The sequence below is a fragment of the Lasioglossum baleicum genome, chromosome 13 (assembly GCF_051020765.1).
Source record: "Lasioglossum baleicum chromosome 13, iyLasBale1, whole genome shotgun sequence".
NCBI classification, from domain to species: Eukaryota; Metazoa; Arthropoda; class Insecta; order Hymenoptera; family Halictidae; genus Lasioglossum; species Lasioglossum baleicum.
The window spans coordinates 4228170-4245537 of NC_134941.1; the positions used below are offsets into that span (position 1 = coordinate 4228170).

General features: G+C 39.1%; 1 protein-coding gene across 2 annotated transcripts in view; it reads right to left on the reverse strand.

Moving 5' to 3' along the window:
* Positions 1-7840: 7840 nt before the first annotated feature.
* LOC143215264 (uncharacterized) overlaps positions 7841-17368 on the reverse strand; it is a 309905-nt gene continuing 300377 nt past the window's right edge. For both annotated transcript variants that reach the window (XM_076437245.1, XM_076437246.1), the window contains exons 5-7: positions 11952-12193; positions 10384-10516; positions 7841-10304 (exon numbers count right to left, since the gene is read on the reverse strand). In XM_076437245.1, the coding sequence (XP_076293360.1) occupies positions 9541-10304; positions 10384-10516; positions 11952-12193 (1139 nt within the window). In that variant the 3' untranslated portion in view covers positions 7841-9540. The remainder of the gene's footprint in view (positions 10305-10383; positions 10517-11951; positions 12194-17368) is intronic.

Consider the following 17368-nt stretch of genomic DNA (forward strand, 5'->3'; position numbering starts at 1 on the left):
ACACAAGTACTATAAAGTTGGAGGCTAGTATACACGAGTGGCTATTATAAACATGTTTTCAGTTACGATCGCGGCACGCAAAAATAATGTAATGTAACCCAGAGAGCAGTGCCAACGCAATAAATTGAAACTCTTTTGCACATATTTCACACGGTGCTCGTTCCCCCCGTACATTTTGCACTCGTGTCCTGGAAAATACAATAATTCTCTACAGACTGAAATTTGTGACCCGTAGTGCATCGAAACGTTAGAGTTTTGCAAATTGCGTAGTTTTATTGTGTACGGCCGAGTGGAGTGATTTTATTCGGTGGATCGTAATACAACACGGCGTATCGTATCAAATGATGTCGGACAAAAAACGCGCCGTAGAAAAATAAAAATATTTCGTTATTTGATCGTGCTGTTTCGCCTCTTCTTTACAACTCCAAAAATATACTAACAACGTTGCTCGCTTTTTTTTTTAATATCCAGCATTCACATTGTATCAATTACAACAGATCGAAAGAAATGCATAAAATTTATAAACTTGAAACTCGTATAACTCGGTAAACAGATTATTTATATTTTATTATTTTTATGCTAATTTCTAATGCTTATAATACTTTTTAGAAATTTATGATTCGTAGGTGGGATTTAAGTCACTCTTGAAGACATAATTTAATCATTTGTTTTGCGTTAATTCTAAATTCGTTGCTGATTTGTTTTAAATCTTAATAAAACTTTTACGAAAGTCGTATATGTACTTTTAAGCTCATTGAGAATCCTACCGCCCCCATCAGAAAATGTTCAATCTGTGAATATCAGAAAAATTTGATAGAACAGGTAACGTTTCATAAAAATATTACTAGGTTGGTATAAATAGTCGTTTACTTAATATGTAAGAATTATTAGAAAATTTAAGTAGCCAAACTCCTCATTTTGTACCCAACAATGAAATGAATATTGTATTTACTTCAATATTAATATTCTCCTTCATACATTGCCGAGTTTTATGATTACTCTTACTTCTGCCGTTAATGAAAATATTTTTCTCGTCAGATATACGAGTGCTTAATGACACACGCTCGGGGTGTGTTCGATCGAATATTTTTTCGCCGGGGGTAGCATTGACAAATGCATCATGAATAAATAAAACACGCTTCTATCGTGTCAATATTTCATATTACCATTTACTTTCCAAACGATTCGTTCGCAGTCGCCGCGCATTCAGAATATTTCCTCGACAAAGTAGCATCCGATTTATTCATCCCTCGCCGCGTAGAAGATTTAAGAACCTCGGCATGGTCGCACCCGCGTATAATACAGCGATCAGTAAACAGAACGGGAAGTCATGCAGCCGAATTGCAACGTGTCCATTCTTTATTAACACTACAGGCCCTCCGTTTAAAAATTTCATCCCTCGGGCTCTCGATGGCCAGACGTGATTTTTCAAGAGGGTTGCGCGATACTTCTCCGGCAAGGTGGATGCGCGGAGTGGTCCAAACAAAGACGTGTGCTACATGTGAATGGAAGACGCGGCGAAAACGAAGAAAATAACAGAGAAAAAGCGAGAAGGACATCCGCACGGCAGTCGAAGAATGAGAGACAGAGACAATCGATTTGGGGTTGCGTAGGACCCGGGGATTATTCCGGAAACGTTCGGATCTTCCTGCAGCAGGTTTCTGGTTAAAATAGGACATTACGATGCTATCTGTGTTACCAACCAACGTGCGTGGAGGAAACACACGCGCACACTCTATCGACAGGAAAACAAGGGGCTGAATACCTATGGTAGGGGTGAGATTCCGGTGAGCGTGCCGACTTTAAGGTAGCGGCGTGTATAAATATTTATAAGGGTACCCCAAAGTTTAGGCGAGATAGTTCGTTTTACGTTAGCGTATATTTTCCTCGGCCCCTCTATACCCCTTTACTCTTGATTTGATTTTCTCTTTCTTTGGTAAACAGCACTTCTGAGGAATTTCTGCTTCTAGGTTTATACCATCTCTGCTAGTCTACTGGCTGAAAGAGGAGGTTTACGAGGACGAACTTATGGAGGATACTGAGATGCCTTCGGATCATTTTCTTTCTTACTAGCTGATGGATTCTCTGATACTAGTTTGACCCTCGTTCGTCCCTGACTTTTTCAATTTAACCCACCTTGCACTACGATTTATTTTACGATTTCAGTTTACAATTTCCTGAATAAAAAAGAGAAAAATTATTGTATGCCTACAAGTTCTTCAATAGCTGTATACATTAACAAAACCAAAATAGAGTTTTATTTCGGTTTAACCCTCCGACAGCGGTGGCTTAATTACTTAGAATATTTTCTTCGAATTTAGTTTCTCTGACAATTAAATGAAATGAGCAACTGTTACATTAGCAACAAAAGAGGCACGAATGTATCTTCAAAAAATATCTCTAAAAATATGTTTAATAGTTGTAAGAATCGCCAGCTGTTTTCCGCTTTGGCCCGATTTTTCAGAAGAATTGGAAAAGGCTAACTAAGATGATGAGTTGTAACAAGAAGATAAAAGACTTCGTAATGTACCAGGTATTTATTTCAACCCTTTGTATGTACTCAAATGTTCCCCCGAGGCTCCAATAAAAATTACTACACTATATAATTAATTAATATACCATATAATTCAAAACAATTCTGACATGCCTTTGCTTTTAATATATTGAAAAAAATGGAAAAGTTCGTATTCAACGCAAATATTCCTGATCAAATGAAATGTAAGAATTCTGGAGTCAAGAAGTCGAGAGGTTCTGCAAAATGTTCCTTAGCAAAGTAAGTACTTCAAGTCGTCTCGAACACTCAAAGTAAAGGATGTTTTTTTTTATTGACAATTTGTTTCATCAACTCTATTAAGTGGGATGTCAGAGAATACTCTATAGGAGATTCTGCTACCTGTAAATTTATTCAGAACAGAAATCATAGAATTCTTTCTAAATTGAAAATGTACTTTTACCAGTGACATTATGGATTACATTATTCTTCATTGACATGTCATTAAAAAGTAGTATCATTCATAAAATTCATAAAATATGTTTTGAAGTCACTTGTGGAGCGAAGCATGTAGTAATAAATCGATATACTTGAACAAGAACAGAGTCTCGAATAGCTGAAAACAAAAATGCCAATTACCGGCAGAAAACCGTATCGATTAGTAGAGTCCTCATGCATTTGAAGGTAAAGATCACGGAGGGCTGCATTTACCCATTTCATTCTTTCATACAATTTTACTAGAACACTAAACTTGATGAATAAATAATTGTTAATTTCTTTTTCTCTTCTGTCAAGAGGAAATTTGATTTATCTACATTTAGAAAAGCACAAAATAGTGGTATGCAGAATGTATCTTTTTCGGTTGTTGGTATTCAACTACTCATTACCGTTCATTGATATTCTAGAAAATCTTAACATAGGAATAGACCTGACATCCAATGTATTTTGGTGTCCGTCGGTATTGGTGCGCTAGCGCCCCAGAGTGACTCCCATTGAGGCCCATTACTATTCAACGGCAACATCTCTATAGAATTAAAAAGATGTATTATTATTATTTCGAGGGGCACAATATTTCTAGCCGGTTTAATAGCAAATTATGGATATAATTTAAAGAAAATTATTGCTATCACTGGCATTTTAAGGTGTCGGTACTACAGATTCCTGTGGACACCAAGTCTGATAAGGTGTCAGGTCTATTCCTATATCTCGACTCCCTTTCGGCTGTCTTGTGCAGCAACCTCCTCGTGGTGAGACCTAGGCAATCGGTATTATCCTCTATTTGTAAGAACTTCTAGTATCTTATGAATAAATGATACTATCGAGCTAATGGCTGCACTTTTAATAAATATATTGATTTTCAATAAAAATTATTTTGCAGATAGATCCGCAGTCTACTGATTATCAATACAGCGTCTCGAACATTTGCGGCAAGTGGTACTAGCGGATTTATCCATCGAGGTATAGCTGTATAGCAGTGATCATCTGATGATCATCTGATATAATTGTCCGTACCTCCCTGTACTGCCGCATTACACTAGACGTCAGACGGTGTGCCGAGTCTCTCCAAGTCTCTCCTATTCGTGTTATAAATGTTTAGAATTTTTATATACATAAGTTTACATGTTTTATATACATATAAGTATACATAATATATTATATTTTAATAATAATTATATAATTATAATAAGTATACATGTACAATATACAAACACTTTATGTATGAATTTACAAAGAATAAATAAAGGCAATGTATTAAGAAGAATATCTGCGTATTATATTTATAGAACCACCAATTTTTATCCCGAACGTCCCACTTGTCGTAGAGTTATACTACTGATTACTTGTCATTGAGTTACTGTTGGAAATAGGAAATTGCAAAAATAGCGAAACTTTGAAAAACAAAAATATTCGACTTGTACTACTGAAATTTCCGATACCTCCTTCGATATCATGTTCTCCAAATACAAAGTTCAATTTTCGAGATAATCGAAAAATTTTCGGCCCTCTGACTTGTCATTGAGTTGCACTACTGAATTTTCGAAAATTTTCGAGCGTCTGACTTGTCGTTGACTTGTACTACTGAAATTTCGGATACCTCCTTCGATATCATGTTCTCCTAATACAAAACTCAATTTTCGAAAATTTTCGGGCGTCTGGCTTGACGTTGACTTGTACTACTGAAATTTCGTGCCACCTCCTTCGATATCATGTTCGCCTAATACAAAGTTCAATTTTCGAGATTTTCGAAAAATTTTCGGCCGTCTGACTTGTCATTGAGTTGCACTACTGAATTTTCGAAAATTTTCGAGCGTCTGACTTGTCGTTGACTTGTACTACTGAAATTTCGTGCCACCTCCTTCGATATCATGTTCTCCTAATACAAAGTTCAATTTTCGAGATTTTCGAAAATTTTCGCCAACTTTCGACCGTCTGACTTGTCATTGAGTTGCACTACTGAATTTTCGAAAATTTTCGAGCGTCTGACTTGTCGTTGACTTGTACTACTGAAATTTCGTGCCACCTCCTTCGATATCATGTTCGCCTAATACAAAGTTCAATTTTCGAGATTTTCGAAAAATTTTCGGCTGTCTGACTTGTCATTGAGTTGCACTACTGAATTTTCGAAAATTTTCGAGCGTCTGACTAGTCGTTGACTTGTACTACTGAAATTTCGTGCCACCTCCTTCGATATCATGTTCTCCTAATACAAAGTTCAATTTTCGAGATTTTCGAAAATTTTCGCCAACTTTCGACCGTCTGACTTGTCATTGAGTTGCACCACTGAATTTTCGAAAATTTTCGTGCGTCTGACTTGTCGTTGACTTGTACTACTGAAATTTCGTGCCACCTCCTTCGATATCATGTTCTCCTAATACAAAGTTCAATTTTCGAGATTTTCGAAAATTTTCGCCAATTTTCGACCGTCTGACTTGTCGCTGGGTTGCACTACTGAATTTTCGAAAATTTTCGAGCCTCTGACTTGTCGTTGAGTTGTACTACTGAAATTTCGGATACCTCCTTTGATATCATGTTCCCCTAATACAAAGTCCGATTTTCGAAAAATTTCGGAGAGTATTAGGAGAACATGATATCGAAGGAGGTGGCACTAAATTCAGTAGTATAAGTCAACGACAAGTCAGACGATCGAAAATAGGCGAAAATTGAAGTTTGTATTAGGAGAATACGATATCTAAGGAAGTGGCACGAAATAGAATTAGAATTCTATTATCGAATATTCGTGTGCTGGGTTGAGAGAAAAAGATCACTTTAATTGTTGTAACTAACATTCTTTATTTTTCACTGAACATAGCATTACAATATATTTACAGTACAATATTAAATGTGATTATCGTGGTGAGATGAGAAGAATGGCAGGAATACTATGAAGTAGGTACGAATGCGTACGCTTGAGGTGGCTCGAGAACCAGGAACGGCACGGGGAGCTGGACGTGGAGCCGAGTCGAGGGTGTGTAGTCTTCGAAAATGTCTCTGATCGAGCAGTTAATTCTCATGCCTGATATACATATATGATCCAAGTCTGTTGTTTCTTTGGTCGCATTTCTCTAGTCGTATCGAGCGGGTTAAAGCTCAATTTATTCTTCTGTGGCATGGACTAGAACCCAGTTTACTGTTTTAGTGTACGCCAGGGAGTTCCAACATGAAGCTCGCGAGCTACGCGTGGCTTTAAATAAAAATAAATAATTAATTAAAAATATCCGTATGTCGCAAGAATCGAACGATACGCTATTCGTGTTTGTTAAATGGAGAGTTGGAAGGCATTTCGAATTTTCCAAATAAACTGGATAGGGAAAAGCTATAGATTAAGGGAAAGTCAGACAACCGAAGGTTTCGTTGATTAACCGTTAGAATGCTTGCTAAATTATAGAACCGGAAAAGTAATTAAACGTTTTGAAAATGCACTTAAGCGAGCCGTACGATTTTCGAAAGGTGCTCGGGGAATGAAAAATCGTTACACTCTCTCTGTATTTTTGGGTCACCAATCTGAGTATTAAAGACTATTATAACTCTCGATAATGATGAATCCGTGGAATTACTTCCGGTGGTCGTGACAGAGAATACGGGACAAGATAATATACTTCCTATTGAATTTACATATCGCTCATGTACAAGAAAAACGTCACAAATACAAAATACAAATTTTTACAATGTTCTTTGATAGTTCAACAAGCTGTAGCTGCAAGTACAAATATTTATTTCTAACTAAACTAAATATTCTATTTATAATATAATAGGCTTATCTAATCAGTTCTAAAGAATAGACGAAAACTGATCAATTTTGAGTCGTCACGTTTTTCTTGTTCATATGTCGGAGATACGCGTACCATACCAATAGGGATCTCAGAAGTTCCTTCGGCTCTTGTGGTATCCATCGGGCTGGGAACTCGGGCAATAAGTCGCAACACTCGGCGTAGTAATCGGCGAACACACTTTTATTTCCTAATTTATAAACTGAACTTGTTTTGTTGGAGTCTCGTCGCCGAATATGCGCGGACCCATCTGTCCCCCTCAGCGAGCAATCAGTTCATCGACCTCCGTTAATCCAGGTAGGAGGTGAGGGTTCTCTCTCGGTGGCCTAAGGGCTCTTGGGCGTAAGGGATACAAACAAAAATACCACATGTTGGAAAATTCTTCAGCATTCTTCGACATATTGTTACTTCACATGATACAAGTAACACACAACTTTACATATATTTATAAAAAAAAGTGTAATAATAAATATATAAATTGTAGTGTGTATTTTATGACTAACTAGCTGCGGAGGTCGTGCCTAGGGCGGGTTGCGCCCGACCACTGGCGGTATACCTGAAAAGGTTATTATAATAGCAGACAAGAAGCGCGTACGGATCAACTCCGAAACGGCCGATTATTTACAATCACCTCGCTCTGACAACTTTAGAGAGTTACCTATTGTTGCCACCTCAAATATCTTTGTTGTTTTTAAAGATACGTCTATATATATGATGAGAAGTATGAGAAACTTCTTTTAGAGTTATAAAAGACGAAAAAACTGAAATAGGTATAAGCTTATAAGCTAATACTTTTATAGGCTGATAGTTCTAATACCATAAAAATAGTTCACCTCTTAAGCACAGTCCTCTGATAATAATGATTTGATTATCGATTAACATTCATAAAGAATAATTACTAAAGCAATTCAATAGTTTATACCGTCATAAAAGAAAGCTGTGAAATAACAATAAAGAATGTAGGAAACAATATTACTGCATGTACACAGACCTACCAGTATGAATAATAAAAACGTGGCAATAATACAACGGCATGGTTCGTACAATTTTATTTCAGGGTTCGGGGAAAGCAAACAGCGCATTTAGAAAAGAAACAGTTTATTACATTCACCTACGATCTTTATACGTTTATATACGCAAGTTGCAAAGTTACATACACAACAACGTACGATCCAGTTCGACAGCGCCAAGACATCGCTTATCGTCAGGATCGGGTGCACCGAGACCGCAAAATATTCTCCACCCTCGCGGTAAGAAAGTACATGATGCAAATGAGGAAGAGAGAATGAAAGTCGCGACGATTTCGTGGTGGTTAAGTTAAAAACGCTTTCGTTCCTGATATGTCCAAGATTGGCGAACGTTAAAGACTTTGCCATAGGTTGATCGTGATCAAAGGAAACGATTCGTGATCGATCGCACGGACTCACTGTCCGACCGCGACGATAGAATGGTGACGTTTAAAAATGAATTTGTACTATAATTCCGTTCGCTTCTGGCTTATTGTGCTTCCGTCGATGTTACGTTACTATGGTAAAATCTTCGGCACGATTCGTCAAACGGCTGATCGAATTCTCGCTCGTAACTCACAGCATTCCTTCTTTTTCCCGAACATGGTCAGACGCAGTAGCGCGTTAAAACTAGTTGGGGCTTTGGGCAAAGTGGAATTTCGGGGCCCCTAACCGCAACTAAATAACTTTATGAGAAAAACGTAGAATTCGGATCTTGGTTTGTTTTCGGGGGCCCGGGCATTTTCCCAAGTTGCCCATAGGGTAACGCGCCACTGATCAGACGAGTTTACGCCCCATTGAGTATTCGTGATTATACCGACCACCGAGTATATTACAGCATATCGACTACATTAGTATTCCACTTTGACTTATAGATCCGTTCGATTGGTTATGCAGTTGAGACGCGATTACGTTGATTAATTCAGGATAAATTCAACAGCGAGTTGCGAGTTACGGTGTCAGTTGATCTACTCTCCCCGAGTTTCGACGTTACACCGTGTTGACCGAGGATCTCATTAGCGATCTCAAACGAAGATGGATTAGTAGATCAACTGGGGCGACACTCTTCGAGTCCTGTCGCATTTTCTGTGTCAACATTCAAAGAAAGACCGAACTAGCTCTTACACAGGCAGGGGGATCACGGTTTTACACGTAGGAAGTATAAATTCTTTGGTAAAATCGACCCTATGCATTAACCCATTCAAGATACGTTGCTATATAACTTAACGCTACGGCTAGTTTATGCAGGCTACCCACAAATTCCTCTGTCCTTAATGTATCGATTAACATGCCGACTCTTACAGTAACTATATGACACGTCACCCGATGTCGTCTCACGAAACATTTGAAAATCCGTTTCGCCCGACTCTTACACATAGAGCTTATGTTCAACGTTGATAGCAATGATCTATTTACAAGTTCCTTTCAAAAATCATCGAATGAGATTGTCTTCTGATGAACCTGCACCGCGTTCATCTTAGAAGCTACAGTTTTCTGCACAGTTGCGTTCAAATTGCAGGTAGCTGTTTGACCTGCAGTAGATACGAGTTACCAACATGGGATAACCATTATCCGTTTAGTCTCTGCTTGTTCGATAGTCGATATAGTAAAGCTCTGTATTCCAAACTGGTAAAACAGGTTTCTATACGAATTGTTGCACAGGTGTAAATTCCTCCGACGGATCAGATGCGACACCACTGGTTCCTTTCGCGAAAAGTTACAGCGGCGTTTCTTCCTCTTCCAGTTACCTTGGAGTCGGAGGAGGTGGTGGTGGTCATACGGCGCTACCCGTGTAAAATCCTGACTTGCCTGCTAGACCAGGTCCGCGTTTCCTCTTTTCGCATTCCATCGTGCTAAAAGTATTTTGAGCGATTTGCGACTTCCGCTTCGGGTTCTGCAGCGTCATGCTTCTCTGACTCGAGTTCGAGCTCGAGCTTGTCCCCGGCTCCGATACCCTCAGGATGCCGGAGTGTATCGTGCCGAAGTTTTGGTAGATGTACTGAGACTGGATCGCCGAGACGGATGTGTTTTGATTCTTCAAGGTGATAGGCACTGTCTGGCCTGCCAAACTGTTGTAGCCGAGTGGAGTGTCCAGCAACGACTCGTTTCTCTCACCGTACCCGCTGAGTCTAGAGTCGAGGAGACCTTCCTTTTCGGTGAAAGCACTTAACCTCGAGTCCACCACGTTCTGCTCTGTAGTTCTTGGTGCGAACTCGGTGTATCGTGGCTCCTGGCCAACGGTGTGTTCCTTGCTTTCCGTGAACGCGATCATGTTCTGCCGGGAGTCCGAGAGGATTCTCGAGTCTATCAACCCTTCCTTGTCAACGAAGCCACTTAACCGTGAGTCGATCACACTGGCTTCAGACTTGCCGCTGAATGTGTACCCTGGGTCCGCGTTCTTCGTGTCCGGATACGCGGGTAACACGTGCGATAGGTCTGCTTTGTCGACGTAGCTGATGGCTTGAGGATTCGAGGCACAGATATCGGGCGCGGATTTGCACAACAGGGATGTGCCTTCTTCGGCTACCCTCTGGGGCGCTGAAACATGATTTATTGTTAATCGTCTGGCGCAGATTCAACTGGCCGTGCAAATAGAAGTGTAGAATGTATAAGTTACTTTTTGTGGGCTGTCCGAAACCTCTAGTCTGCGGTGGACCCGGTGACTTCTGATGCGCCCTCACGAGGTACTCAGAACTCAAGCCTCTCTGCTCTCTTAGCTTCCTTTCTGCCCCTGGCACCATTACTCTCACCTGGATAAAGATATAATAGACAGTAAACTTCAATTCTTGCAATTAGATAAGGTGGAGTGGGGTTAGTCCGTTAATTGGTTATTTTTATTATAATATGAACGAAATTTCTGTAGCGTGTATTTATTAATGTAGTATAAGTTAGTATGAACTATTCTACATAGATGTCGCCCGAGAATAAAGGTGTTTTCCTCGCTTAAATCAACCAATGTCAAACAGTCATGTGCGAGGTACACGTGCAACTTTGAGGTTATCCTGAACGTGCAATAGTTTACAAGTTATTAATATGTTCTGTGTTGTTATTTTAGGTAAATACAACAAATATTGATGTAGGTTTACATTAAACAAACCGTTTTTATTGTATTTTTTTAAATTTATTGAGAAAAACTCTATGATCTTGCCCCGTAAATATTACTACACGGGGCAAGTTCGTACTATCACGGTGGGGTAAGTCCGTACTGAATGGGTAACTATAAAACTAAACAATATAATTTGATGCAGTAAGAAGCATTTTTTAGCAGGCTTGTTAATCATTCTTTTTTTGCCCCGTAGCACTTGAAACAAGGTTCGAAAGCATTTTTAATTCTCAGAGACGGACTTGCCCCATTTTCGGGGCAAGTGCGTCCTAGTTGACACTTTGTACAATATCCTATCAAAATGATAATTGTCAAGCATAATTAGAATCCTAGATAATACTAATTCATCAGTAATAACTGTGGCAAGAGTTTGATACCAAGAACGTTACCTTTTTACATACTAGACTGAAAATACATCATTTTAAAGTCCAACTTTGCAAAAACTAGGGCGGACTTACTCCACTCCACCTTATCATATTTTTAAAAGATACTGCTTATAAATCGTTTATAGAGGGGCAGTTTTGAATCTATCTCTTAGAACCTAATAGCAATATACAGTCCCTGGTCATCGAATTAGGACCACGTACAAAAATTTCACTTTTAGTGTTATATACAGTAGTAATGTATTGTGTTATTAGTAGACTGCGGATCTTTATGCAAAATAAAAAATGTTTGCATTGATTGCAAGACACAGGAGCCAAATAACAAATACATTCTTCTTTTAATTATCTTTTTAAGGTAAAACTAATACAGTGGTGACCTTAAAGCTTTTTAATATAATACCTCCACTGTTCTAAATTGTATGTACCCATTTTTGTCATAAATGCATAAAATCTACAGTCTATTATTTAGTTAATGAACTACATCATTACAATTTCAACAGGCCTTTTAATTTTACGGAAAACATAAAGAATGCTGAAAATTTGGAGTGGTCCTAATTCGATGACCAGGAACGTATCTAAAAGAATGTCCCTAAAATCTCCAAAAAGTACAAACGACTATTTCACACGATAAAAATGATTCTACATGCAGAAACAAGATTTTATGACCGAGTATTCGGAAATTCAACCGGGTATTGGTACCATTTCTTCGACAGTGGAAAATCGAGCCATGTATCCAGACATCGTTAAGACGGCCGCGACTTCCGCCAGGATCAAAGCCAATCCTGACAATTGTAGACACCATCCGTAGTGGTATTGCGGCAGGCCATTGTCATCCGTCTGCATGCTGGACGTGGAAGGCAGGCTATACTTTCCGGGCAATTCCAACGACGCGTCTGATAACGCCGACGCGAGTACTATCAGTCCTCCGCCTAACGAGAGCCCTGGAACACAAATGAAATTATTACTTGGCTTACTTCCTAATGTCTTCGATATTTATGGTTTTCGAACGGAATCGATTGGACCGTGACTTATGGTTGGAATTGGCCGAACCGCCGTTCGCGATTAGAATTTGCCCGTTCAAGTTACTGAACTCGAAATGATTACTTATGGAGTTGGTAACTGATGAAGATCGCCGATAATTCAGTGGCCAGGGGATGTTCAGCTGCAAACTTTAATCAAAGCCGCTTGTTTGAGTAGCAGCCGGTTAATTCATTCGTTCCGGGTTCCTTTAATCTTGCCACCCGGGAAGACGTTTGTTGTGAATACCAACAGACGAACGAACCCAGCTGCTCGAGAAAAGATGTTATCGATTTAGGGGCAGCATAAAGATTAAGATAAAAACTTCGGCCCGATTTAAGCTCCCCGTAAGCTGCTTGCATGAACGCCGGTCTCAGTTTTATTATGGTTGAACCGATAATATATCTGTAAGCCGCCTCATTGCGTCCCCATTAAATACAACAGCTTACAATGGTAATGCGAGACGAATGGCACCATTAGAATTTATCGTTCAATAAAATTTGTCGCGTTTACTGGCGATTCAACTGGACTATCCCCGCTGAATCATCAGCAATATTAGCGGCGAAATGCGTCGCGGGCCAATACTTCACAATATTTTCGAGGAAGCACATACACAGATGTTTTATTGGTAGACACGAACAGAATATTGGGTATTGCTAAAATATTGGTAGCAGCATATTGAACTTTCAGACTTGCTCCCGTCGAAGGGGATGTAGCAACGTCGTAAAATTTTTAGCTGAGTACAGAAACGTGTTTCATGCTTCGGGGGAAAATCTCGTAATACGATGTTGCGAAGAAGGTCATAAATATCATTGCTTAGAATAGCTAACTCGGCGGGAAATAGTCGCTTAGAACTGTAGAAATTCTTTCGAGTTTCGATATGGAACAGTTACGAATTTTTGAGTTCGTTTAAAATTAATTTCCTCGAAATCTGTAGGTTGCAACAATTTATACTGTTAAAACATTGACTGTCACACCGGGGTCCATAATAGCAATTATTCTTACAATCCTCTTGCTTCTTGAACATTTTAATTAATTCCGATCTTCTTAATGGACGCTAATGAAAATTAGATTCCACGTTTGAAAAAATTAATTTAGAGGACTTTATATTCATGTTATAATTAAAGTATTATATAGTAGAATATTATCAATATTTTTGACTACGATTGTGGTAGTTAATTTGCATTTCACCTCTCAATAATATACATAATAGTTTTGTGCAGTTTCTATACCAATCATTTACTCATTAAAATAGAGTCAGAATTACCCATAGCGCTGCTTTCGCGTTTACATCCTCTAACACAAGGCTACCAAAGAGTCCTTGCGTTGACACACCCCTTAGACTCCTTTCACAACCCCTTATGTCTTCTACACCACTCTAGAGGCCCTCAACGATAAGCAAACTGCGGATCTTATGCATTCATAGCAAGTTCTAGACTGAAATCCGGTAGAATAAAAATTAAATAGAATTGAACGGAGATTAAACATGTCCCTTCATTCAGCAATACTCTTGCACAGCGAACCGTAGGAAAATTCAGAGACTCCGAAGATCCCTGTACTTCAACACTAATTAATTATGTCACAGCGTCCAGATTCTCATAACAACACCGACGAAGTAGGAAAACCACCCGAAAAATAATGTTTAGACAGCGGGAGCAGCTCTCGGTGAAAAAAAAACTGGACGCGTCATGTCCACATGCAAATGCAACATTATCATTTCTTTTTTAGTCGTAGCTGCAGCCTCCACCATTCGGTTCTTTTTCTCGCAGAATCAAAATGCAACGGCCGTTCCTTCGCAAGCTCCCCGGTCGCGCATGAAAGCTCTCTCCCCCCGACTGTGACGAAAATGAGCTTCCTTCCACCCCTGTCCCGGCCTGCGAACACATTAAAAAGGCTCGGCACGGGGGCGGCCTGTATCCCTGCCTACGTTTACTCTTTATCTACGATATGTTCTTCCCAGGCGTAAAGGTCGCGACATAAAAATTTGCATACGCGTAAAACGGACGACCCCGGTTAGCTTGCCATGCCACACAGCGCTGTGTCTTCTCTATAGCCGATCCGATTCCAGTCGCGTGAGCTACCACAGATGGGACATTGTTATGACGGGGTAAGCCACCCCCCGGTTATTGCATTCTTAACGGTGGATATTCGGCTCGGGTTACTGCGAGAGCCCGCGACTATTGCTGAAACGCACCAGACTAACGCTACTACCCCTTGTTCGACGACCCGATATTTTCCAGCCATTTTTCAGCAGTTCTACAGCTCCTTCGTTTCCCATTAGGCTATTGCTCCCGCAATCTGCCACCAGTCGACCTATTCAAGGGTTTCCCATCGACGTTTTCAATGTCTACTACTTTCTAGTGTGCACAGTGGCGGCCATATACTTACGAACACTTTATATTTGAACTTTAATGCGGTTCCCATGGAAATCACCGACACAAATTTCCCCAACAACATTTCACCAACACCAGATTTTACCGACAATACCTTTGGCCGACAACGCCTTTAACCGAAAACGATTTTTACTGACAACGAATTTGACCGACGACAAATTTGAAAATCGTTCTCGGTTAAAAGCGTTGTCGGCCAAAGTTATTGTCGGTTAAATCTGGAGTCGGTGAAAACTGTGTCGGGAAAATTTGTGTCGGTAACTTCCATGGGACCCCTTTAATGCTTCGTGTATTTTTTGAAACACCTGTAATGACTGTTCATATATTATTTTTAAGAAATAGGTACCCTGATGTATACAGGATGAGTCACCTAACGTTGCCACCTCAAATATCTTCGTTGTTTTTAAAGATACGTCAAATGTCTGAAGGACAATTTAGATTGAGAAGTGGGGAAACTGTCAAAGAACTTCCTTTTGGTATTGTATTTGGTCGTTAATTACGTGATTTGTGAGGGTAGTCCACTCGTCGCTTCGATGGGTCTGTCGCATGTGGTGTCGATCTGTTTTTTTTTTTGCTTGCTATAAACGTCCTTTACAGGTATATCGCCTAAACCGCTGGAGGAACAGTGAGGTACGGTAACATTTTATAATACAGGATTAATATTCTTATAACAATGGATATAAGGTATTCTTTCATATTTTGCAACTCCAAATTTATAATCCGAATGATCAGGGAGACGATGACGTTGTACGGGCCTAGCTACGAATGTGCCTTTAAATTTCGTTTGCTCGAGGCACGCACACGATCATGTTCTGTCTCATCGACACGGTCGTGTGGACTGTAGTAGTAGGCTTTCGTCTATACGTATAGTTCTCCACAATCAAATTTTGCAAAAACTATAATAGCTTATATCTCAATAACTATTTGTTTGCGACATGTGGCTCCTTTCAAACTTTTTCTCTTCTGGATAAGTGGAAGGTGTTGGTGTAAAAAACAACTTTACCAACAATTTTCTTTGTTATAAACAATTTTGCGGCATGTTTCTCTTACAAATGTCCACCGATCCAGAGGTGTAGATTCACCACTAGAACGGATGATCATTACCGTATGCGGTGAAATTGTGAAATAATCATTTTTATAACACCTTGTAAATGAAGAAGACGCATTGGGATAATTTATTACACCGACAGACCTAGATGATATGATGGATGGCCAAGTCACAAGAGTAACCAGGAATTTCTCTCAAATTTTTCGGGAAGGCCGAGTATATCGGTTCACAGCCACGGAATAGATTACAGGATTCATCTGCGACGATCGATTAATTTCAATAATTGATTGCTACTTCGGCTTGTCAAATTACACCGTTGCATAAAAAGCATGCATATTTCATTTGGCGCGTGTCCCTTGAACGGCGCAAATGCGTCTGGCGAATTTAAATTTCAATTAACGCCGCCGTACGTTTCACAATTGGACATACGTCGCAACCGGTACAAAGTTTATGCTTCGTTTCGATTCCCGACACGTAGTCTCGACCTCGGGATGTTACACCACACACGTGCGTAATTATTAAAAACGATCTGAAACATGGAATTCAAATCCTCGGCCAATTATGTCATTTATTCAACAGCTTTTTGCTTCTCCTGTTGCTTTATAAAAGAAAAGGTATTCGGTGAAATTACTTTAAATTGATAGTTCGAATGATGCAAATTTAGGACAATGAGAACTATAAATATAATACAATAAATAATATAAAAGCAAAAATAATCTATCTCGAATTATCGATGTAACTTTAGAAAAGATGAGAATAGCAGGAACGCAATATTAAATGGATCAGCAAATAAACAAGAGGGCATTAAAGCGAAGGGAAACAAGAGGGCATTAAAGCGAAGGGAAACAATATCACGTATAATAAAAATATTGAAAATAAATATATATAAAGCATTCTCTGCCACAATAAAAAATTTCAATTCATTGTCAGATAAAAATTCAATGAACTGATATTTTTATCGCCATGTGTAAAGTGTAATATTAAAATTTACCGTGTTCATTTTTAAAAAATTTTGATATGAATACTCCATTTGCTTGTCGTTTCTGATCTTATTGTATCAAAGCTCAGTCTAAAAATTAACTTACACCTGTAGTTTATAAAAATTACTACGTCCATACTATGTTCAATCTTAAAAGTCGACATGTTTATCTCATATTAATTGAATTCTTAGGTACGACTTAGGAAACCGGATACTTCAGTCGTACCGACGTAAGTTTTTAAAGATTTAGTTTATTTTTTACGTGAAAGCATATAGATTTCCTAATTTCGTTATAATAAATAACAACAATATTAACAAAAGTTTTGAATAACACATTTAATTTCTATTTATGTATTTGGTAAATCCTAAGTTTTATACGGTTTTTTTCTTGAGGCTTGAGCAACCTTACCCTGCATAATATTGTATATATTTTCGATTAATTCCTAAATTATTGATTTAAAATATAAAATATGCATTTTTGAGACGTGTCAACATACTTTCCGCGGCGACTGTATCCGTATTTGCGAGTCCCATGGACAACGTGCGATGTAACGTGTCACATGGCAGCCAACGTGTCAAGAGAGGTATACAGTGTACAGTGCAGTGATCGGTGGCGGGCGAGTATCTACGGGGAAGGTATTGACTCAGGAGCCCTCTTGTCGCGAATGGAGGAGGCGTCGCC